The sequence below is a fragment of the Penicillium coprophilum genome (assembly GCF_028826855.1).
Source record: "Penicillium coprophilum strain IBT 35676 chromosome Unknown utg000007l_segment0_segment0, whole genome shotgun sequence".
In the NCBI taxonomy this organism is placed as follows: Eukaryota; Fungi; Ascomycota; class Eurotiomycetes; order Eurotiales; family Aspergillaceae; genus Penicillium; species Penicillium coprophilum.
Genome location: NW_026622726.1, coordinates 313,378 through 336,658, shown reverse-complemented (window position 1 = coordinate 336,658; position 23,281 = coordinate 313,378). Strand labels below are relative to the sequence as shown.

At 48.3% G+C, this 23,281-nt stretch overlaps 11 protein-coding genes across 11 annotated transcripts; 7 read left to right on the top strand and 4 right to left on the bottom strand.

The window, feature by feature from the left end:
* Positions 1 to 1,471: 1,471 nt before the first annotated feature.
* On the top strand, positions 1,472 to 1,879 carry N7500_010714 (uncharacterized protein; the record flags this gene model as incomplete). Its single annotated transcript, XM_056681852.1, has 1 exon — positions 1,472 to 1,879. One exon carries the CDS (start codon positions 1,472 to 1,474, stop codon positions 1,877 to 1,879), a length of 408 nt encoding a protein of 135 aa, XP_056527261.1.
* A 1,311-nt stretch (positions 1,880 to 3,190) lies between these two features.
* Positions 3,191 to 4,969, top strand: N7500_010713 (aspartate kinase; the record flags this gene model as incomplete). The annotated part of the gene is made up of 4 exons (XM_056681851.1): positions 3,191 to 3,318; positions 3,377 to 3,457; positions 3,525 to 4,774; positions 4,872 to 4,969. 4 exons carry the CDS (start codon positions 3,191 to 3,193, stop codon positions 4,967 to 4,969), a joined length of 1,557 nt encoding a protein of 518 aa, XP_056527260.1.
* A 2,436-nt stretch (positions 4,970 to 7,405) lies between these two features.
* Positions 7,406 to 9,511, top strand: N7500_010712 (forkhead box transcription factor; the record flags this gene model as incomplete). Its single annotated transcript, XM_056681850.1, has 1 exon — positions 7,406 to 9,511. One exon carries the CDS (start codon positions 7,406 to 7,408, stop codon positions 9,509 to 9,511), a length of 2,106 nt encoding a protein of 701 aa, XP_056527259.1.
* A 682-nt stretch (positions 9,512 to 10,193) lies between these two features.
* On the bottom strand, positions 10,194 to 10,765 carry N7500_010711 (BUD31 family protein; the record flags this gene model as incomplete). Its single annotated transcript, XM_056681849.1, has 3 exons — positions 10,194 to 10,337; positions 10,396 to 10,526; positions 10,594 to 10,765. The coding sequence occupies 3 exons, from the start codon at positions 10,763 to 10,765 to the stop codon at positions 10,194 to 10,196; spliced, it is 447 nt and encodes a 148-aa protein (XP_056527258.1).
* A 292-nt stretch (positions 10,766 to 11,057) lies between these two features.
* Positions 11,058 to 11,462, top strand: N7500_010710 (Tim10/DDP family zinc finger protein; the record flags this gene model as incomplete). The annotated part of the gene is made up of 2 exons (XM_056681848.1): positions 11,058 to 11,157; positions 11,287 to 11,462. 2 exons carry the CDS (start codon positions 11,058 to 11,060, stop codon positions 11,460 to 11,462), a joined length of 276 nt encoding a protein of 91 aa, XP_056527257.1.
* Positions 11,463 to 12,033: 571 nt separating this feature from the next.
* Positions 12,034 to 13,170, bottom strand: N7500_010709 (60S ribosomal protein uL23). The gene is made up of 4 exons (XM_056681847.1): positions 13,095 to 13,170; positions 12,725 to 12,774; positions 12,366 to 12,652; positions 12,034 to 12,310 (listed from the first exon to the last, which is right to left on the bottom strand). The coding sequence occupies exons 1-4, from the start codon at positions 13,117 to 13,119 to the stop codon at positions 12,223 to 12,225; spliced, it is 450 nt and encodes a 149-aa protein (XP_056527256.1). The 5' UTR covers positions 13,120 to 13,170; the 3' UTR covers positions 12,034 to 12,222.
* Positions 13,171 to 13,483: 313 nt separating this feature from the next.
* On the top strand, positions 13,484 to 14,332 carry N7500_010708 (25S rRNA (adenine2142-N1)-methyltransferase; the record flags this gene model as incomplete). The annotated part of the gene is made up of 1 exon (XM_056681846.1): positions 13,484 to 14,332. The coding sequence occupies one exon, from the start codon at positions 13,484 to 13,486 to the stop codon at positions 14,330 to 14,332; it is 849 nt and encodes a 282-aa protein (XP_056527255.1).
* Positions 14,333 to 14,390: 58 nt separating this feature from the next.
* Positions 14,391 to 16,529, bottom strand: N7500_010707 (putative transporter; the record flags this gene model as incomplete). The annotated part of the gene is made up of 6 exons (XM_056681845.1): positions 14,391 to 14,760; positions 14,811 to 14,977; positions 15,029 to 15,126; positions 15,179 to 15,307; positions 15,357 to 16,327; positions 16,381 to 16,529. 6 exons carry the CDS (start codon positions 16,527 to 16,529, stop codon positions 14,391 to 14,393), a joined length of 1,884 nt encoding a protein of 627 aa, XP_056527254.1.
* Positions 16,530 to 17,467: 938 nt separating this feature from the next.
* On the top strand, positions 17,468 to 19,391 carry N7500_010706 (translation termination factor eRF1; the record flags this gene model as incomplete). The annotated part of the gene is made up of 6 exons (XM_056681844.1): positions 17,468 to 17,621; positions 17,676 to 17,725; positions 17,785 to 18,156; positions 18,208 to 18,964; positions 19,041 to 19,190; positions 19,246 to 19,391. The coding sequence occupies exons 1-6, from the start codon at positions 17,501 to 17,503 to the stop codon at positions 19,389 to 19,391; spliced, it is 1,596 nt and encodes a 531-aa protein (XP_056527253.1). The 5' UTR covers positions 17,468 to 17,500.
* A 354-nt stretch (positions 19,392 to 19,745) lies between these two features.
* On the bottom strand, positions 19,746 to 20,757 carry N7500_010705 (prephenate dehydratase PHA2; the record flags this gene model as incomplete). Its single annotated transcript, XM_056681843.1, has 2 exons — positions 19,746 to 20,645; positions 20,704 to 20,757. The coding sequence occupies 2 exons, from the start codon at positions 20,755 to 20,757 to the stop codon at positions 19,746 to 19,748; spliced, it is 954 nt and encodes a 317-aa protein (XP_056527252.1).
* A 246-nt stretch (positions 20,758 to 21,003) lies between these two features.
* N7500_010704 (uncharacterized protein) lies at positions 21,004 to 22,123 on the top strand (the record flags this gene model as incomplete). Its single annotated transcript, XM_056681842.1, has 2 exons — positions 21,004 to 21,688; positions 21,747 to 22,123. The coding sequence occupies 2 exons, from the start codon at positions 21,004 to 21,006 to the stop codon at positions 22,121 to 22,123; spliced, it is 1,062 nt and encodes a 353-aa protein (XP_056527251.1).
* Positions 22,124 to 23,281: the final 1,158 nt, after the last annotated feature.

Sequence of the window (23,281 nt, the reverse complement as noted above, 5' to 3'; positions counted from 1 at the left end):
CTCTGTTATGTCACGGAATGCCAAGCTGCAGCATCTTGGCAGCGACTATCATCTACCTGAAATGGCAACAAGAAGGGCTGTGCTGTCTTTCTGTTTGGGATCAGCACTTAGAGAGCACTCGGTACAAGATACTTCGTGGGGGCCGAAACGATGCTGTTCCGCCATGATTAAAGTAGGCGGTCTTTGCAGCCCGGTGAACAATGAGGTGAATATCTCACCAAGAAAACAAGGCTATTCCCCAGTCAATTCCATCTGTTTCGATTTGGATATATCCAGTATGTTAGGATTTTTTTCGTCCGACGGTGAAAGCGACTCGGACGATGAGTCGCGCATTCCGACTCCTCTACCCAATTATAACCACTTTTTTACTGCAATAGAAGGGAAAGCACTTCCAGAAGATATTACCTCCACCATTGAACGCTGTTCCGTGATTCGTGGCTTGCGCTGTAAATACGACTTCGCTATGTGCGCAAGACCAAGGGATCTCTGCGACGGCTCTTCACGAGCTCCTTAGCTTGCCCGTGCACGCAACGCCCGGTTAATCATGAGCAATGTCACTCCTGGGGGTCTCGAGGACCCGGCACTTCAGCCATCCTGCATCTGACACCCAGATTTCGTCGGACAGGATACGTACCGCCAGCTCGCTCGTCAGTACCCCTCGATGCGTTATTAAGTTGGCAGGGCGTGTGCTACTGCAGGATATGTGGAATTCTACAATGAGTTAGATCTATTTCCCGATGTCTCTATTGCCGAAGAGGCTCGGGAAGGATCCACTGTAGGAGGTCGTGAGATCTACGAGACGATCATGTCTAAACCTTGCAGATTCGCCGTTATGGATGATTCTACTCGGTCCATTGATTTGAAGAGCCCGCAAATACCTGCTTTTTACATGGCGACACCTGTGTTCGATGAAAGCTAGAAAGGCGATACCCACCTTCTAGAATACCCAGGGGTATCAGCATTGAGGAATATCAGCATATTGGTGTCGAGTATGCCTGGCCAGATGATTCGCGTTGTACTCTCACTCTAGAAGAAGCAACCCTACTTTGAAACCCTCTTCCGCCTGATATTCCTACTCTCAAAAAAGACATTCTATGCCAAATGGCCGCATATGAAGAAAACGTGGACCGATACGTCCGATTGGTCTATATCCGGGGAAAAAATGAAAATTAATCTGACAGAGTTCTTGTGTGTTGTGCGCGGTATCTATCATAACACGATATTTGCTCAATGATGGCTAGAGTAGCTTGATAACCACCCCGGATGGTACACTGATTCTCGTCCCTTATGGTATAGGCTGGGGGCAGGTGACATTCGCAGAGCTATCAACTCCCGTCGAATCATGATCAATAATATTGGAACCTTCAAAAATGACACAGCCTGTCTCTCCTGGCTTATTTGATGGCCTCTTAAGCCCAGTAACGACACTTTAGCTGATCCCTCTATGAGATGCACACAAGTGTGTGTACAGATGGCTCTTGCTGTTAGTTTCTGTGACTACGAAAGTCTTTACAATAAAATGGAGATCGAACCCAATTTTCGTCTTGAGCGTGCTGCGAAAAGAGTCGCACATCCTTTCTATCTTGCCGATTTGGAGAAATGCGCAGCAGAGATCGTGATATATCTCGCTTTAACAAGTGGAACGGAACCCTATCTCTCAGATCGGGATAAAACCCAAGCATGCTTCTTGTGTGATCCCATTGACACTAGCACAGAAAATAAACCTAAGGCATGTTTCCAAGTACCTATGCTCCTTGTCGCTGCTGATCTCGCGAATGTCTTCTACAAGGCAAAATATGGAAAGATTGCACCCCGTACAACGTACATCGGACTGATCGACGCTCGCTGGTATTACCGATCGACACCTGAATGCATTTAAGCTGTATTTCACAGTTCACCATTTGAAGCAGGTAGGGATTAGCTCAAAGGGACAGCGCGTGATTTATTCCAAATCGGGGTTTACATGTAAAAAGAACAGCATTCAGCCCACTTAAGACACCCAGAGTAGCCTGGATTATTTGCCTTATACTTGAGCATTGCTTTGTACATCCGGAACGCCCCGATTTAGCTTTATTTTAGAAGTCAAAACTTTTACATAGAAAAGTTGATTGCACGAGGTAGGTTTTTTTTTCGCCTTTTTCTGCCGTGAACAGACCGGAAAGGGGTAAACTATCTTAGAGATATTGGGGTGGAATAACTGAAAAGCCTACTGAGAAACCTATTAAGAAGACTGCTTAAAGTACCGCTGAGAAGCCCTGTAAGAAAGACATCATAAGACCGCGTAATACACACATCCTGACAACCAGTGAGAAGGGAACTATATGTGTTATATGTGTGATTGTAACTTATACTCGCCGACCATGATAATGATCTACCCCGAGTACAGGTACTATCTGTTACATATGCACCCAGCCCAACAGGTCCTTAGGACTCTAAATAGACCCCGGTCTAGCCCGTTGTTCAAAGCTCTTGATCTGAAATAGAAGTAACAGGAGAGTAATTCTCTGTTTACGCGTTCATCAGCGAGATGCGAGACGACGCTTATAAATGTAGACCTAGGCTTATACGCAGTGCTTATTGATGATCATCGGTTTACTATTAAGAGTGTCTCAGCTGAAGGCTGGATTATACCGCATTTTCAGGTCCACTACGCTTACTCAACTCTAGCTAACAAACTTGGCGTTATCACACTTTCAGATACAGAAGAAGAAGCCAGCATCAGACAGGTCTTACAGTCCAACTATACCTAATGCGCTCAATCGGTGTTACTGCTGTTAATGATCCTCCAATAAACTCGGTATAGTTTCTGTTGAGGAATACACTCCGTTACCAGTAGTACTAGTAGCAGGCGAAATGATCAAGATTGGGAATCAAAGTTGGGATGCAATGCAGAGATATACATGAGCAATTTATACTCCGGATGAACATTCATCCGGAGACAGCCCAATGAGCGGCCTTTCATATGAAGATGGCGTGATTGGTGGGGCCTCCGACATCGTTTGGTTCCTGGCTGAAACAGGCAGGCGGTCTCCACACCCATAACTCTATTGCCAATTGAGTCACAACAAAAAAAATATGCGGCCGGAAGTGGTCCCAATAGTCTCCGCTTTCGCCGGTTTCCCCTCCAAAACCACTTCTGACTCCCTTGCATTACATTGTACACTGTCTTTACTTATTTTGGGTCGACATTATGGCTACCACCGTTCTTGATACGAACTTACCAGTGACCGCCGAGGCTCACAGCAATTGGGTTGTGCAGAAATTCGGTGGTACTAGCGTGGGCAAGTTCGCGCGCAGTATCATCGAGCAGGTGGTCGAGTATGACGCATTTTCTCGATTTCGACTTTCGACCTCTTGAAGACTGACAATTTTATAGACCAAGCCTCGTCGACAATAGAGTTGCTGTTGTATGCTCTGCGAGAAGTAGTTCTACCAAAGCTGAAGGCACAACCAACCGGTGAGTCATCGCGATACTCTTCAACCATATCACGATCGGGATACTAATACCAATATCTTTGAAACAGGCTGTTGCGGGCAGCACGGGACGCTGCAAATCCTCGTTCGCGGCAATATCTGACGTTGGTGGAAGCTGTTCGTTTGGAGCATGTTCAAGTTGCCCAGGAAGAATTGCAGTCGGTAGAAATAAGAGACCAGGTGATTGCAGACATCACAGGAGAATGTGAACGGGTACTCAAGTTCCTGGAGGCTGCTCAGACCCTAGGAGAGATTAGTTCACGATGTGTGGACAAAGTGATGAGTACCGGTGAGAAGCTGAGCTGCTTACTCATGGCCGCTCTACTACAAGACCGCGGGGTTGATTCGCAGTATGTGGATCTCTCTGAAATCATCGATTTCCCCATCGGTACCCAAGGCTTGGATCAGGACTTTTATAATGCCCTGGCAGCAGCTTTCGGCAGCAAAGTCGAGGCCTGTGGGCATCGGGTACCTGTGATGACTGGTTACTTCGGTACCATCCCTGGTGGTTTGCTCGATCAAATTGGTCGTGGATATACCGATCTCTGTGCCGCCCTTGTCGCGGTCGGAACCCGTGCGCAGGAGCTGCAGGTGTGGAAGGAGGTAGATGGTATATTTACTGCGGACCCGCGTAAAGTGCCAACGGCTCATCTGTTACCGGCCATCACCCCTGCCGAAGCCGCTGAATTGACCTTCTATGGATCCGAAGTCATTCATCCATTCACCATGGAGCAAGTGATTCGCGCAAGGATTCCCATTCGCATTAAGAACGTCATGAACCCAAAGAACGAGGGCACCATTATCTTCCCTGACTCCGTGGCCGAACTGGAGAGAACCACACCGGGACATGATCCACGTCTGTTCCGGACCCGGAGTCCCAGTCTTGCGCAGACACCGAAGCGGCCGACCGCAGTTACCATCAAGCATAACATTCTGGTGATCAACGTGCATTCCAACAAGCGGTCGCTCTCTCATGGTTTCTTTGCTGGCATTTTCTCCGTATTGGACAAGTGGCGCCTATCCATTGATTTGATCTCGACCAGCGAGGTGCACGTGTCTTTGGCTCTTCACTCAGAAATGCCCCTTTTGAATGGAAACGGACAGGATGAGTACCAAGTCATTAATGATGATCTCCAGGGGGCATTGAATGACCTTGAGAAGTACGGAACTGTCGATATCATCCCTGAGATGGCCATTCTCAGTCTGGTCGGCAAGCAGATGAAAAATATGGTCGGCGTTGCAGGCCGCATGTTCACCACCCTCGGGGAGAACAGCGTGAATATCGAGATGATCTCGCAAGGTGAGTGGATTATTGCTGATTCCCAGTCCCCATACCCCCTCGCTCTACCCTTGTACCCTTGATTGGGGCTAACTCGATCTTTCTTTCCCCCTCACAGGTGCAAGTGAAATCAATATCTCCTGCGTCATTGAAGAGCGAGACGCCGATCGTGCCCTGAACATCATCCATACAAGCATGTTCACCTTCTTGGACTAAACGTTCCACATTTGCGTATCGAGCAAAAAGTCATTGTTGTTTAAGATATCCCTTGGGTTTGATTTGTGATAGAAAAAAAAGGTTATGCATCCACCCGAAGTCATGCCCCTATATTTAAGGGGCAGACATTTGTTGGGAAAACCAAGCATAGGCTTACTTTTTTTTGTGATGCATGGGCTTGGCGTTGTGTCATTTTTTCCTAGTTCTTTTTTTTTTGGTCTAGAATAGAAGTCATGAAGCGTTTGTTTCATGAGGGATGATTTCCTCTAGGTGTTGGGGGACATTGAATCACACCTATATCGCATATATCGGATTTTTTCTGCCACTTGGTCCTTTCCATTGTATCTCCCTCTCTCCTTTTCGCTCCTTGAATAGAACTGAGTATACTCCATATCTCCTAGTCTACATTGATCATATGATCCATACATGATCGAGCAGAATCTTTAGATGTCACATGTCACCGTGTTCTATGGCGGATTGGAGGGCCCGGTGCCTGGAGTCTGGCCATTACTATCGGTGTTTGAACAACTACATCATGCTAGCTGGAGCCTTCCAACCTCACCACCATGACTTCACCACCCATGTGGGTGGATATTCACATGGGAATTGGGATACTGTCATTGATCAATCGTAAGGCACAGTTCTACCCTGTCCACGCTAATCGCTACCGTCAATTCTGGATACAGCCACTTGACATCCCTCGTTGGTTTTGCTTGAGATTTAGAGACTGCCACCTTTGGTGGTACTATTGTTTGTCTCGAAACCTTGTGCTACAAGCCTCCTCAGCCTAGATCCCCTTCATTGCGATTGCCCTTTTCCACCCAAATCGGACCTGTCTGGAGAGAAGTGTGGGGGCTATTGCGTCGCTGGATTCTCTAATGGTTTCGGAATGGACGGGAATCATCACGAAATAGACTTAGTGACTGTCACTCCGAGTATCCTTATGTAAGTGACAAGAAGCTCCAGAAGGAAAGTCAGAGTAGAGGAAGTCTGTACGTACAAGAATCTAAGTGCGGAATATAGTGCATGAATCTGTTACATGGAGTGTCTGATATACAAGCAAGGGCATAGGGAAAGACAGACTAGGGATCTCCCCTAGATTCAAATAAAACATAATAGATTCTCTGTCCTAGTACCAATCCATTGCTTTGTACCTTGCCCTCCGTACTCCATGCTCTCTATACGGAGTTTTGACTATTAGATCACGGAACCTGCAGACGATGTGCAGCACAAGCGTTGTCCGATGTAGACTTGAGAATTCGATTGGCTCTCGAAGCACCCGAGAGCCATTTGCCACCAAGGGCGTTCGGGAGATCCTCCACAAGAGAGAAACAAGGGATGAAAAGCACCATTTCAGTTACATCGACACGTCTGCATACCGGGGGGACTGGGCCAATTGGCGTGTGGGTAGGATTTAAGAATAGTCGGTATCTGGCATTGTCTCAGTCGACGGATGCAGGTGGATTGTCATCCAACATGCAGAACTATACACACACCGTAGCCCTTCAAGATCTAAAGATAGATCTGTATACTTTCAATATCATGCCATATATAGGTACAATATATGTCCAATAGTGCCATTTTCAACTCCGTAGACAATAATGCAGACCTGACATACTTACACTTCTCTCGGTGGATCAGATCGACGCTAGAAAATGTGAGCAAGGGGACCCCCTTTAGTACCAGTTGAATTGATAATACCAGTAATACGACCTGACTCTGCCCCACCTCCCCATAATAAAACGCGCGACGCGTCTACAGAATGACCATACATTACATGTAATATATCATCTTCATTGATCTCCCTCTTCTCTCCCCCCGCCTTTCTTCTCAGAGCAGCTTGAACATTTCTAGACTTCTATAATAATGATTTAGTACCTTCGAAGAGGAAAGAATCCAAAGGGCTTCCTCTTCTCTCCTCTTCCCTTCGTCAGCCCCATTCTTTCCAACGTTTTTTTTTCTTTGGAAACCCGGTTGACCTTCCCAAGGATCTGCTACCTTTTCTTGTACTCTTCTGTATTCCACTCTCTCGATCATCTTTATCTCTATCTCTATTCTCAGCTTCATCAGTACCATATTTGGTTATCTTGCAATCCCAAATCTCATCCTCAGTCATCGGTTATCTGTGCAGCCTGATTCGCGCCCCAACTGGAAAGTGTGACGCCTTAGCGCCTTGTGGCCCAACTGGTCTAAGCTGCATGACGGCCTGAGGTTGCTGGCTTTTCACTCTTGATTTACGGATTACCATTGGCCCAATCGGAATTCTCTGCACAGTCTCATCACATCTAGACACGGCTCGCTCGTGTGTGTGTCGCAAACCCGGCCGGGGGCCTTGTTTTCAACAGTCGCGTTCTCCTTCCCCCAAACCGGTTTACGCGTCGTATGGTCTCTCTGTGAACTAGTAACACTGTGACTTGGTGGCCTATCATTTAGGTTATGGGATCGACGCGTTCTACGGGCGCACACTATCCCTCAGTGCTAGCCTCATCAGCCCAAGAGATCATCAGATCGCAGCCCCGTCTGCAACCCTCACCGCTACCACTCCAGCCCATTCACAACTCGTCTTCCCATCCGTCTTCGGGCCCACACAGGCCATCGCCGACAAAAGGACTTCGTCCCCAGGGCTCTTATTCGCGCCACGGAAAACTCGGTTTCATCCCCATATCTGCTCCTGCTCCTCCCATGTTTACCACCGACTCCCCAGCCAAGAAAGCGCCATTCCCCATCTACTCTCAAACTTCTCTGCCACACTCTGCTCTCTTCACCACCTTCTCCAGCGTCAATCCCGAATCAAAAGAAAACCACCTTCCCGAAGAACCATCCAATGACAGTTTCGCGGACTTCCCGGAGCCGTCATATGATCCCAAACTCCCCATGAAGCGCACACTCATGGAGGCTGCGCCGCTCAAGGAGCGATCTAATAAGAAACAAAAGCGCGACGACGCGCCGATTGCCTACCTACCCGAACCGCATGACATGCCGCCAGTGGAGGATGATGGCACCAAGCCTCCATATAGTTATGCTACCTTGATCGGCATGTCAATTTTGCGCGCAAACAATCGACGCTTGACGCTGGCCCAAATTTACAAGTGGATCTCCGATACATTTTCGTACTACAAGAACAGCGACCCTGGTTGGCAGAATAGCATCCGACACAATCTCAGTCTCAACAAGGCATTCATTAAGCAAGAGCGGCCCAAGGATGACCCTGGTAAGGGTAACTACTGGGCCATCGAGCCCGGGATGGAGGCGCAGTTCCTTAAAGACAAGCAAGTCCGCCGCGCCACCATGTCCAGTCTTCCTCTTCCTGCTGCTCCTCAGAGAGACCCTATCCCTCAGTCGCAAACCGCAAGCACCACAACCTGGATGGTACCGCCGCAGCCCACTTACCGCGCGCCATCTCATCACGCCCCTGCACCTAGGCCGGCGCCAAATGACTTGTCTTCGGATGCTACACTGCCTGCCTCTGACCCTGCTCTTCAAGACGATGCGGACGAAGTGGTTCCGGTTCCTGCGCCACGCGCACCGCCCCGTTCCTCCCCGCCGCAGACCATTCGGTCATCCCCTCCCATCGCTCCTCCCCGATTTGCCCGCCAGGGTACCCCTCCCACTCCCACTCAGTCTGGTCCTACCCCTGCGCCCCGTCCGCGCAAGCGCAAATCGATCACCATGAATGACAGTGGTTATTTCTCATCCTTAGAGTCCTCGGCTTTAAGACCTAACAAGGCCGGGCATATCTTGACATCCGACCTGGATATCGAGCCTCCGCGCATCAAGCGTGGCCGTGCCGAAGAAGAGATCGCGCGCATGCGCAGCTCATCCCACGATGTCAGCCCTGGTCAACCCGCAGCTCGCAAGAACCCTAACCCACCAATCGGCTCATCCCCTCTCCGCAGCCAGTATGTGAGCATGCAACCGCCTCCGTTGACGCCCATCATCAAGTTTAAGAAGCCTGCCCGGCCGCCACCATCTGTGTCTCCCAATACCAACCTGCGAAACCATCGCCGAAAGATCCAACAAATGGTTAATTCGCCCATCAAACACCTAGGCCTTTCTGAAGATGCTCTTCCTTGGAGCCCTGCTTTCAATCTTCAGGAAGAGAGTTACACCCCTCACGATCATTTCCATACCTCCTTTGATGTTTTCGCGGATTCTGGATCAGCACAAGTATCCTATGGATCTCCCGAGAAGCGTTCAGTAAAGCGCACACGCACTGGCAGTGGCAATACCGCCCTTTCAGACATCACTTCGGTAAATATCAACAGCCGCCTGGGTATGCCCTCGTTGCCCCGCTCCAAGTCAATGTTCCCTGAGTCGCCGTCCAAGCTCCCAGACATAAGCCGCTTCGGAGATGCTGGCCAGGAAGATTTCTTCTCGTTCCATCTCTTCGACGAGAGTAATGACAGCCCAAGTGACGTCGATGGTGTTGATCTCTTGCAGGGCTTCCAAAAGATTGGAGGCGTGAGCAAAGATGATACTCTGAAGCCCAGAGCATTTCATCGGCCACACATCGGCCACCGCAGCAATACGACCTTGTTTTAAGGCGTCCTCAGTTCACAATTTGTTTGTTCTTTTTTGTTTGTAGGTGAGATCTCTGGGAGATCCTGCCTTGTTGGATTCAGTTTTTGTCGTTGATTCTTGCATTATTCTCCCCACTACCCCCTATTATCCTCCTGCTTGTGTCGCCTCGCAACCTTTGTTTCTTGATTTTTGGATTGTATCCTGGAGTTGGTTCTCAAGTGATGTTTCCAAGGTCTTGTGGGCGGTGTTTTTCTTTGGGAGTTTTTGGGCTGTGCCGATGGAGCCGGTTCTGACATTTCCTCCACTGAGCCCAGGACGGCCTGGTTACGATATTAATGACGATGCTAAGATGTACATGCAAGCGATGGTTTTTATGATTTGGATATCGGGGTTGGGGCTATCTTTATGGGAAACTACTGGAACACACATTGAAGGCGTTATTTGACATAATGTATGTAGTTAGCAATTGAAAGTCATTATTTGTCTGCTTATCAAACTGTTCCATAAGCCATTCAAGCTTTGAAGGGTATCTGACTGACCCGACGAATGGATCTAATGAAGTAAAAAAAGGGATAAACAGAAATGCATAGTACCAAAACGCCCTATCCAATGCCCAGGTGGATGTGTGTGGCTGACAACCCCGATCCACCACTATCTCCCCGGTCAAATTCAAATCCTCCAGTCACCGACAAACTCCCTCTTTTTAATCGCTGCTTCCACAGCCGTTGCAGCCACAGCTGACACACTGAATCGTTTGGTCCTCCTTGAGCTGCGCCTTGGGCACTCGGCAGATACACGTGGAGTTGAAATTCGTCTCTTTCGTTTGAACACAGCGCAGACAACACAACTAGGGAAGTTAGTTAGTCGGCATCCTGAATAAAAGTGCTGCCACGGGTAAAACTAACCTTCTCATAGCCTTGCTTCTTCCACTTGGCAATCAAGTTGGCATCCGCATACTTGTTCTTCAGCAGATAATCATATAACTCCTTCGAGATCGCTTCTTTCTCGTAGTAAAGTTCATAGATGTATCGTGAGCCTGTGAAAGGGGAGGGGCAAAAGTTAGTGAAACCGTATTTCTCGATGTTGCGGGGAGGAACTCGTACGTTGATGACTGATTTGGAAAATAGGCCAGAGGACTTCGTATTTCTTCTTTCCCTCGTGCGATGCGTTTTCCGCATCCTTCATTTTGTTGCTGAATTCCAGCAGGGTATCTTCGAGATCGTCGAATCCGGCGGGAGGCGGTTTGCGATTTCGGGAAGTGCGAATGGGAGGCATGGTGGGGGTTATATTATGGACAAGGATAATAAGATAGATATGCTGCGAGACTCAAAATGATACTGTTCGATCTGACACTGTGGCGACACCGTATTTTCTCTTCAAGGTTAAATGAGTACGAAGGACGCAAGTTGCTATCGATAGGGAAAACTGCGCGTCATTTTTGTGCCTCTCTCCACCGCCTTTGATTTTGAATTGCGGCCTTCCTCCAGCTACCCTCTATTGCCTTGCTGTTATCTCAGTCTCCTCCCATTCCACATCAATTGCTACTCGCATCTCCTAAATCGCCATTATGGAACAACAGCTCGATCTCACCAAGCTCTCCGACAGCGATAAGAAGGAGCTCAACCAGGTCCTCACCAACGAGGCTCAGAAGTCCAACATTCAGCAGAGTAAGTGTCCATCTTTCGATTGCATATGTCAAGGATCTATACTTCATCTATACGATATGGACACCGGCCCTAGCGCTTGATGTCTTTAATGCCTGGAATTAATCCATAGCTAACATCAATCCTTTCCAGCTGTCCACCACCTGAACGAAGTGTGCTGGGAAAAGTGCGTCACCAGCAAGATCACCTCCGGCACCCTCGACAAGTCTGAGGAGTCATGCGCACAGAACTGCGTGGACCGATGGATGGATACCAGTCTGGCCATCCTGTCCAAGCTGGATAACATGCGCGGCGGCCCCGGTCACTAAATGTTCTGTCTTGTGTTCTCGGTTTCTGCTACTGCTTCTGATCGCTGTCGGGATGTGATGCATTTCTATGGGATATGAATTACTGTTCGTGGAGACTGATTGGGTTGGAGCCTATTGTGCTCCGACTTTGCTCCTTGGATGGCGGTTGGACGGTTTTGTTTTGGGGTTTATGGATGGATAGACGGATTGTGGAACCATCACTTGTATACTAGAGTCAATTTATGAACCATGTTGTCTTGTACGATATATTTTGGATTTGTTCTAGGGATGATGTTTGTAGACAAGTGTATCATATCCTTATGCTGTGATGTTGCCATATCCTGGATCATGGGAAGAGTGGTGAGGATATGCAATATTGGCCATGTCACCTTGGGAGGATGATAAAAAGGAGAATGAGTATACATAGCAGACAATATGGGGACTGGGGTACTTGCAAAAACCAACCTTTCACAAAGCAGGTTCGCAGCACTGGCAAGGTCGGATCTTGTCATGATCTACTATGAGACCATTGGGCGATTTGTTCCATCTCTAGTGAATATAGACTATTGATAAAATCTACTATACAGCACACTACGTGGTATGGAACATGTCTTAGCCATTACAGGACCGACAAGTCCGGCGATTCTTCTGGAATCGTGCATTTCACTTTCACAAGTTATGTTCTTTTTGATCATTCAGCCCGGCTGGTATTTTAGCATCACCGCAGTGTAAAACAAAGTTCGCCAAAACCCAAAGAAATCCCTTTTCAAGCATTCCCCGCTTAGACAATGGCCAACTTGGTGGCAGCAATGTCAAGAGCATCGACATCGGGGGTAAGACGGGCGAAAGCCTTCTTGGTTCCGTCAGGGCTGGGAGATATGTTAGCATTCAGTCCACGTATCCGCAATAAAAAGTAGAACATACCGGATAAGAGTGTTGATCTTGACGGTGTCAACATCGTACAGCTTCTTAAGAGCCTGCTTGATCTGGCGCTTGTTGGACTTGACGTTGACAATGAAGACGAGGGTGTTGTTCTCCTCAATCTTCTTCATGGCGCTCTCGGTGTTCAAGGGGTACAGAACAATCTTGTTGAAGTCCAGAGCGGGACCGTGGTTGACGGACACGCGGGGGTACTTGGGGGACCGCGACAGCTGGAGGGTCTTGGGGCGGTGGAAGGTGGCCGAGGTGCGGACCTTGCGGGACTTGTGAAGCTGTTGCCACAACCGCGTTAGCGATAGGCTCCAAAAGGGTTTCTTTGGTCTGCTTCATCTTTTGCTACGTACCGAAGCGCCCTTGGCAACCGCCTTGGCAGCGGCGTTGGCCTTGTTTTTGCCTGTAGAGAATATTCCGTTAGCTTGGTGAACCAGAAAAAAAAATTCCCAAAAATTGACCGTCGATTGCCATTTGTGAATTTGGATATGTGGATGTAGCAGGTTGAGGATTCTGGATTGGAGCCGCAGATTTGAGATCGGTAGGCATATGGTGATGCACTTGGGTGCTGCGATATGTCCTGGTGTTTCCGGCTCTTTGCGTGGTGATCTCCAAATATCGAAATTTTTGAATCCGAATATCTTCCTCCACTTCCACACGACAAATTCACAATTGGCAAGGCGGCGATCGCAATGAGAAGAGCGCATAGTTATTTGAACATACCGGTCTTGTTGTCGGAGGGGGCCATGGCTGTCGTCGGTCGCTGTCGATGATGGATTATCGCAGTGTCAAAAGTCGAACGGATTTGGAGTGTCTTCGCTTAGCGAAAACCCTAGTGCTGTGTGTGGGTCAGGTGACTTGCAATCTGCTGGGTCTTGGTATCTTTTGGTATTTTTCAGTACATCATCTTACGGTACTGTTACTTTTTTGGCCAATCAGAATGAACATCGTATTTGGCTCCCTTTTGATTTTCTTGAACGGCTTTTCTTTGCATGCCAGTGACCTACTCTCTTTATTGTATATTCAGCCCTCAAGGAGACACTCAGAAACAAAACACTCTTGAGATCTGGATCCATCGCTCTAATCTTTCGATTCATTGCAATCATCAAAACATGGCTCCCAAAAAACGATCCAAGAGACCGATGTTATTGTCGCATAGTCGGCCTTCCATTGTCAAGTCCAAGGACGCTGCTCTGTCAGCTAAAGCTACCCGCACTCTGATTCGATCCCATCATCGACTTCTCAAAGTCCGGGCTCAAGCTCTGGCCGCCGGAGATGAAGCCCGAGTCAGCAGCGTTGACGCTCAAATCAAAGCTAATGGCGGTCTCGAAAGTTATCAGATCGCCAGTAAACTAGGCCAGTCGATGGACCGGGGTGGGGACTCCAGCAAAGTCCTCATCGATTGGATCAAGCCACAGCTCAAGCAATGGAACAAGACCATTCCAAAGCTCCGGGTCCTCGAAGTTGGAGCCTTGAGCACTAAAAACGCCTGCTCTACGAATCCAACCTTGGATGTCACCCGGATTGACTTAAATTCTCAAGAGCCGGGGATTCTCAGGCAAGACTTCATGGAACGACCTTTACCTTCCAGTGATGACGAACGTTTCAACATGATCAGTCTGTCATTAGTGCTCAACTATGTTCCCGATGCTACAGGACGTGGCGAAATGCTCAAGAGATGTGTCAAGTTCTTGACTTCCAAATGCCCAATTGAATTCGTTCCCAGTCTCTTTCTGGTACTGCCTATTGCATGCGTGGACAACTCGCGCTACCTCAACGAGGAAAGGCTAGGGGAAATCATGAATTGCCTGGGCTTCCGTCTCACACAAAGCAAGCGGACATCAAAGTTGGTCTTCCATCTATGGGAACACACTGGCACCTACGCACCCAAGGGTTTCAAGAAGGAAGAGTTGAGGTCTGGCAAAACAAGAAACAATTTCGCCGTCATTCTCAATAAGTGATTATTTGCATGCAAAGCACAATGATATTATACTCCATGTGCAATCTTGCAGGTGGAAACTAGTTTGCAGAGAGCATGTCTTGCGGTAGGAAGGCCCATACAGTTCCCACGGCTGCCAATATCGAAGAGATGATGAGCAGAATCCAATCAACGATGTACTCACCTCGACTGATCTCCTTTCCAAAGATCTTGAGATAAAACGCAAGAGGGAAGATGATACAAATCGTGAAGCACAAGAACGATCCCAAGAAAGCCATGATACGGTCGAAAGCCGGGAAGATGACTGCCAAAATGACAATCATAGCCACTACAAAAACGCGGACCATTGCCCGTGAGATCTTTTGTAGCGTCTCCGAGCCATTTTCAGCAGGCACATAGCCGCCTCCGAGTCCACACAGAACTTCAAATGTGGCCACAAGAGGCCGGGCACTTTATCCTTGTTAGCAGTCTCCAAGGACAAATGAAGGCATTGCACTCACTTTAGTGGGACCTTTGTGAGCGGGATGATCGAAATGAAGATCACAATACAGACGGAGATGGACTGTGGGTAGTCGGTGATGGTCAGAACGTTCGCAGTGATTTCGTCGCGGACGCCATTGCCAAACATGAGCCAACCAATGATCGCCATTGAGCAGTCCAGAGTAAACTGTCAAGTCGTTAAAATCGAACTTTATCCTATTCACTCAGTTTTTCTTACTGTAAATATATAAGTCACCGAAAGGCTCTTTCCGTATTTCTGGGGGTGTCTCATATCTCTGTAGATATTAGGGAAGACACCGTGGCCACCCCATGGTGCTTATCAACAAGTTAGTCTTATTATCACTGTCGCTTTTGAGTGTTTACTCACACATAATAAGACCGAAACTCAGAGGGAGGGTAGCCCAGTTCTCGGGGAAGAGGAACGTATTAGCTGGCTGTCGCAAGGAACCCGGTGCATCTGGCTTGATAAGGCCATCGATGCAAATGAGTACCACGACTTCTGAGCGTCAGTTTCTCTATCAGTCCCGTCTCGAAAGAAGACTTACTTGATGTGCACGAAATTATACCCAATATGCTGGTAATACTCAGGAATCGTAGTGGCAGGAAGTTGAGCGGTACAAGGACAACTCCACAGATGATCTTCCATTGGAGGATGCTCAACCCTGGCACCAAGGCATATAAACTGTCTGCGAAGAGCACAACAAGTGCCACGCATGCTCCTAAGAGTTCCAGGCAGAACAGAAAGCTGGTTATCAACCGGGCATGTTGCCCAAAACTGATATAAGCCAGATCAGCATACGTGACAAGGCTCTGGTCGACATCCAAGCACTTAGCCAGGATCTTGGCTGTATAGGAAGTGGTGACTGCCGAGAAGACAAGGAACGCCAATCCCAAAACCCACCCGGCATGCTTCATCGCCAATGGAAGACTCAGCAAGCCGATACCGATCAGCACATTGACCGAGTTAAAGATGGTCTGCGGGACAGTGGATTGCCCAACAATGATATCCTCTTGGGTCCCGTCTTCATGTTGGACATGCTTAACGAGCAATGGGCCTCGATCTAAATCTCCAGACCCATCCACATGCGGATGGGGATGGTGCTCTCGGTGGAATTGAATCGCATGCCTCCGTGTCGACGTGCTCATCCGGGAGGAGACGGTGCCATACGAAGCCGCAAAACTTCTATCAAACGACGAAGCAAGCAGGCCAGCACTAGGCAACGCCCTCTTGGAAGACTCAGGCGCTCGGGAATCCCCATGATCCAGGTCCGAGTCCGAGTCTGTGCGAAGTAATGGCCGGTCCACATCCGAGTGCCGACCCCAGGATGGAGAGCTTCTTGATCCATATTCTTGACCCGTGGCAATGCCAAGATCATCGTCCGAGTACGTAGAGACAAATGATGACCGGCGTGGGATGACTTCTGGGAAGGCCGCGGCTCTCTGCCAAGATCGCGCGAAGTTGTCTATACTGTTGGGACCCCCTGCTTGGCGGACTCGAATTGAGTACGACGGCGACCTGCGAATAATAGTTAGCTGATCTGACTTTTGCTAACGACAGAAGTCACATACCTCTGTCTGCCGCCGAACTCCGATTCGGTAATGGGACTTCCGTGGTCTAGGTGGCCATGATCGTAAGAGCTTGGTGTTGCACCTGGTATCCTTGACGAGCCATGGACTTCACTGCCGTGATCTTCATTTGTTCTTTCGGCCCTTGACATATTGCCCCGTTATCGCGATAATATGCGACCTTAGAGATGGTGTTTCCAAGTTGGTATTTCCCCCAGTGAAGTGCAGGAATGGAAGTCAAGACTGAGAGAAATGAAAAACTCCCCTCACTTATCACATGGAGATAGCTCCTTACGACAGATAAGAGTCTTGGGAGGCGAGAACAAGCCTGTGATATCAAAAAGAGCTTAGCGTAAAAAGGAGCTTCCATTAGTGTGGGGTGCGGATCACAGAAATTTGATAAGCTAGAGATTTTTTTTATGTGACTAATTGAATGAAATCGCGAAGATTGCCTAGATACAGGGCATTTGGAATTAATAAACTTGATAGTAGTATGTATAATATCTCTTCTACGGAGTACTCTTTCTATGTCACACAAGGATGTTACTTTGCAGCTCAATGGAGATTGAATCGGCGTTTCTAGAAACCCCAGTACATAAGATATATATTGTGTTGCATACCTTACAAAGTTTAGAAGTAGTAGATTCGCCTATTGGTATGCTGAAGCATACTGAGCATTTGCAGTATGGAGTATATAGTGCATGAATAGCAGCCAACGGGGGCGACTTGATATAAAAAAAGAAACCATGTACCAGTACCTGACCACCCGGTTGTTGGGCCATAACATGGCAAGTACCAGATACGTCACGGGTAGCCCTGGCTTACCTCAGCGTGGCAGCCGACCCCTCGAGCAAACTTGGTATGTCCAACCCCACGAGGAAATTTGCTGTCGCTTTAGAACGTCATATTCAGTTAAGGTATGTACACTCCATGAATCTATGAGTATTGAAAAAATTAGCATTCATTTTCTGTCCTTTTTTCGCATCTATTAACTAATTATAGGTGTAAAAAAGGCAAGCCTAAATCTTTGTTCGCCGACTGCCGCCCCCATCACTGACCAAGTCTTCAGGCGTCCGCAGGGCCTCCGATATTCTCCCCCTGATCAACTGTCGCCTTCGTCAAGATGAGCGCCCCTCCGCCGAACGAAGCTGAGAAGAATATCGAGATCTGGAAGGTCAAGAAGCTGATCAAGCGTCTTGAATCCGCTCGTGGAAATGGAACCTCCATGATTTCGCTCATTATTCGTGCGCTGCCACCGCCCCCGCCACTTATGGTCGCCTGCTAACATGCCAATTCAGCCCCCAAGGATCAAATTAGCAGAGCAGCCAAGATGTTGGCTGAAGAGTATGTAAGTGAACTATATATTCCCGATCTGTCTGCATCGAACGCCGCCTAATCGCACACTAGGGTACCGCCTCCAACATTAAGTCTCGAGTGAATCGACTCTCCGTCCTGTCGGCCATTACCTCTACCCAGCAGCGTCTGAAGCTCTACAATAAGGTCCCTCCCAATGGACTGGTCGTGTACTGTGGTGAAATTATCACCTCGGAAGGAAAGGAGCGCAAGATTAACATCGATTTCGAACCGTTCAAGCCTATCAACACCTCCCTCTACCTTTGTGACAACAAGTTCCACACTGAAGCTTTGAGTGAACTTCTGGAGGCTGATCAGAAGTTCGGTTTCATTGTCATGGATGGTAACGGTACTCTGTTCGGTACCCTCAGTGGTAACACCCGTGAGATTCTTCAGCGTCTTACCGTTGATTTGCCCAAGAAGCACGTGAGTGTCCCAACTTATAAATGCGATGTTCGTGTGTACTGACCTATACAGGGCCGTGGTGGTCAATCCGCTCTGCGTTTCTCACGTCTCCGTGAGGAAAAGCGTCATAACTACGTGCGCAAGATCGCTGAACTAGCTGTTCAGAACTACATTACCAACGACAAGCCCAACGTTGCCGGTATTGTGTTGGCTGGTTCCGCTGATTTCAAGAACGATCTCAACCAGTCTGATCTGTTCGATGGTCGTTTGCAGTCCAAGGTCATCAAGGTTGTCGATGTTTCCTATGGTGGCGAGAACGGTTTCAACCAGGCCATTGAATTGGCTGGCGAGACCCTGAGCAACGTCAAGTTTGTCCAGGAGAAGAAGCTCATCGGCCAGTACTTCCAGGAGATCAGCCAAGACAGCGGCAAGGTCTGCTACGGTATTGACGACACCCTCAAGGCAATGGAGCTTGGTGCAGCTGAAATCTTGATCGTCCATGAAAACCTGGAGATCACTCGCTGGGTTATGAAGACCGCAGCAGGCTCTGAGGTTATCATTCACACGAACAAGATTCAAGAAGCCAACAAGGACCTCTTCGTGGACAAGGAAACCGGATTGGATATGGAGGTTATCGAATCAGGCTCTTTCCTCGAATGGCTTGCTGAGGCCTACAAGGACTTCGGTGCCAACCTGGAGTTTGTGTCTGATCGATCCGGCGAAGGAAACCAGTTCGTCAAGGGATTCGGTGGTATCGGTGCCATTCTCCGATACAAGGTCAACTTTGAACAGCTTGCCGATCACAGCGATGATGACGAGTTCTACGACGGTATGTTACCCCCGAGTTCTTTGTGTTCATATTGACACTAACTTCTCTACAGATTGACGGTATTGCCCCCTCGCAGAGAGCGAGGATGAACGGCCAGAAGCTCCCGCGGCGAGTCTTTTGACGGCTCGCCCCGTGGATCATGCACGCGGCTCCCGCCATGGAACCAAGGCATCCGTAAAGGATAACCAAAAAAGGCCTGGTCCAAGCTCCGTGAAGCTGCTCAGAGGTGAGGCATCCGAATAGACCATTTTCTGAGGTTTGGGTCTAACGTTTAGATACAGTGTCGTCCAAGCTCCAGTATACGCACGCTGAGGTCACCTCAGTGTCTGAGATGAAGATGAGGTTTAAATTGCAATTTGAAAGGTTGGGTGCGGTTAAGTGCAACATTTGGCCATTCACCGCTGCTTGCACTGCTTACTCTATGTGAGCTGGACGGCGTTGGATTGTTATTATTGCTCGGCCAGTCCTGTCATTTCAGCTCTGAATGGCATTTTCTGGTACTTCGCTCGTTATTTGCTCGTTATTAAAAAGAAAAAAGCACCCGAAAGGGTTGATATAGAAGGTGCTATTTATTGTTCATTGAGTTTTCTGCTTTATCTTGCGGTGTACATTTTGTCTATATCATCGACAGTACGTACATTTTTCTTCCATTTATTCGTATAGTAAACCGAGATATCTTCAATATATGACACGATGCTTTTAGAGCGATTGCAAAATAATCAACGCAATACTCAAAATTAAAAGACCGAAATGAGCCTCCAAGTAGAATCAGTCAGCCGAGTCAAGCATTGCGTGCACTTAGCTGATCTTCCCAGGTCCCCAAGTCCTTACACGTCTCACTGACTTGACGCAAATCATTGAGAGCCTTGTGGACTGCATCTTTGTTCTTATCCGAGGGTGTTCTTCCGCACTCAACGAAAAAGATATATTGCCATGGCTTCTTCAAACTCGGCCTTGTGTTAATGCTCGTAAGGTTCAAGCCATGAGCCTTGAAGATCAACAGCGCATTCGCCAGTGCACCTGGAGAAGAATGATCGATCGTAAAGGCAATCAAAGTTTTGTGCGTAGCTCCGAGGGCAAATTCGCCTTCCGACGTAGGCAGGTTCGGCTGCTCGACTTTGAAATGGGCAGTGGCATCATCAAGGACATTTCTGAAGATCAGGAAGCGCGTAGTATTGTCTGCTCTGTCCTCAATGTTTTCCACGAGAATGTCCGTCCCGTGTTGTTCTGCCGCAAAACGATTGGCAATGGCAGCACCTCGTTCCGTTGTCTCCTTGGAGACAATCTCCGCAGCCTTGGATGTGGAGGCGACATCTTGTCTCTCGACGCCCTTAAGGTACTTGGTCAAAAAAGTTTCACACTGGCCCCAAGCCTGCGGATGTGTGTATAGCTTTGTTATCGAGCCATCGTAGTCTGCCCAACCACCGGGAAATGTGCCCTTGCGCACCATAAGGCAGTGGTGCACTGTCAGGTAATATTCTCCGCACACTTTCACGTCTTTATACAAACCATCCCGGTCTGCTAATAGGTCTAATGTCTGCACTACAGAACCATTGGTTGAGTTCTCGCACGGAATCACAGCGAAGTCGGTCTCTTTCTCTTGGAGCGCGGCGAAGGCATCGGGGAATGAGACTTGAGGTTGTAGATCGGCGGATACTTTGCAAAAGGACTCTGCAGCAGCCTAAAACAAGGATCAATCATCAGGTTGATTCGCCAAGAATGTGGGGTAAAGTTCGTACCTGATGCGAAAAGGACCCCAGTGGCCCTAGGAAGGCGACTCTCAAGGGAGCCATTGTGATTGAACTACAAAGTAGTATTTTCCGCGTCAAACGGTCTGAACCGATTTGAATCAAATCAAATTCTCCAATGACTCGTCATTTCTTTGACAGGCGACATCGGATCTCCGAGCGGTGTGGGCTAAATTGTGCAGTTCCGAAATAGGGAACGAACGACAAACAAACAAATCAAACTCGGGATGAGTATTGCGTCAAGTGAACTTGCGATTCGATATTCATCCAATTCAGTCAGTGTTTTTGCTCATGAAGACAAATTCACTCAGGCCCCTGATCTCTTTGCGAGGTGGGCGTCATGCATGCCGGACTTACTCGTCGCTTTCCGAGCGCTTGCATCATGAACTGACCACAAGGAAACTCCCATTGACTTACGATTATCTACACCCCCAACCATCGCATCTTCTGAACCTCACTCTCCGTGATCTTCTTGCGCACTCTCAGACCTCCTCCGACTATGCGACTTTGCCCTCAATACACAACCCATCCCCACTCCCTGTCGGTCAACACTTGATCTACTTCCCGCCACAGGTGACCTTGTCCCAACTACTCCCAGACGGCACAGATACGTTACACACACCGGGTGACCCATTTAATCGGCGTCTCTGGGCAGGCGGGAATGTAAGATTCCCCGTACGCAGTCCGCTACTGGATGGCAGCCGCGCAGTCTGTATAGAATCCATTCGCAATGTGACAGTCAAGGGCCGCGAGGGGGACGAGAAAGTGATTGTCACTATTGAGCGACGCATTGGAAAAGTTTCCGAACAAGAAACAGCAGATCAAACCTGGAACCGGATATGGAAAGAGAACGAAGATAACGTGGGAGAATCGTCAGTCATTGAGAATCGGGACCTCATCTTCATGCGCCTCAAAACCAGCGCCCAGATCGAGGCCGATAAAGCACAATTTGGAAAGTCAGGTAGGATGGTGAGACGTGAGTATAGTCTTCCAACCATCGAACATTATGACAAAATGTGCTGATGATTTTGAAGCTCCCTCCGGTGCGACGTTCCGCCATGCCCTCATACCTACCAAAGCGCTGTTGTTCCGCTTCTCAGCGCTGACTTTCAATGCTCATTCCATCCACCTTGATAAGAGCTATACTCAGAACCAAGAGGGATACCCGAATCTTTTGGTTCATGGTCCGTTGACGCTCACGCTTCTGTTGAGTGTGCTTCATCAACAGCTGAGTAGATTAAATCTCCGCATCAGTGACATTGAGTATAAGAATCTAGCGCCTCTTTTTGTCGAACAACAGTTGGTGATATGTGGCAAACCTAAGAATGACACTGGGTCTTGGGATGTGTGGATTGAAGGTCCCGATGGAGGATTAGCTGTTCGGGGTACTGCGCGCACGATGTCGGAATAATATACCCAACTCCACCCATTTCCATGCGATATGTTTGTACATTTACGATAGGAAATTTCAATAATATCTCCCTCTGAGTGATACAGACAAATAATCATAATAGCAGCTAGCTCCATAAGTAGGAGAGTCGAAGCATATAGAACAATCCACCCGGACATGCCCCAGTGGATCCGCCCAACATAGTGTACGTAATCATCGGACCTCGGAGAAACTCCACCGAAGCTAGATTTGCACACCTTTTTCTCTCCACCTGTCCTTCTCCTTCTCTCTTCAACCACACAGTAATTTGATTATTTTGTGAGCGGCTGTAATGATTCAAGCCGCGATCAATTAACAATCTAGCATCTGATTCTTTAACAAGATGGATGTCTTCTGGGAGGCTCCCCGGTCATTAGGTATGCAGCTCCCATTCGCCGATCTCAAGCTTTGATTACTGACATGTCACTCAGGACCCTCACAGCCTTAACGCTGGTTCAATCCGCTTTGATGTATGGCGGCTTAGTGAGCTTCTATTGGGCGCCATTTGCGCCGAGCTTGATATTCTCATGGCGTCCGGAGATCTACCGGCTCGTCACTCCATTTCTACTAACCGGACCGAACATGTCCTTTCTCTTTGATCTTTATATCAGTATGATGCCTCGGTATCACATTGACCTGGTCTGATCAGACTGCTAATGTACCAATAGTGTACCGCTATGGCAGCGCTGCGGAGAAGAGCATGGCCCCTGGCGAGTTCCTCATCTATCTCCTCTTTGTAGCTTTTGGCATCATGGTAAGTGACTCAGTAGAGTCTGCAATTTTTCGCTTCTTATCTTTGCCTTCGCGTTCATATCCAATCCCTCGCTATAACTGCCCGACCAGCTTCAAAATCTAGCTGAATTCGGTTCCTGAAGGCGAGGGAGAGCACCCTGCATCTGCGCAACACCATCATAATTCGCAAAATTCAGGTGTTGTGCAGGTGTGGGCATGGTGGGATTTCTTTCGAGCTCACTGGTGTGATTTCATATCGCATCAGTATCGGAGGTGCCCTACATTTCTATATACATCATCTACTCTTTTCCAATACCATCCACATCCTATTATTACTCGTCATCCTGGTAGTCCAACACGTCTCTTCCAACTTTGCTGACTTTATCCAAGCTCACTGCAGGTGGTTAT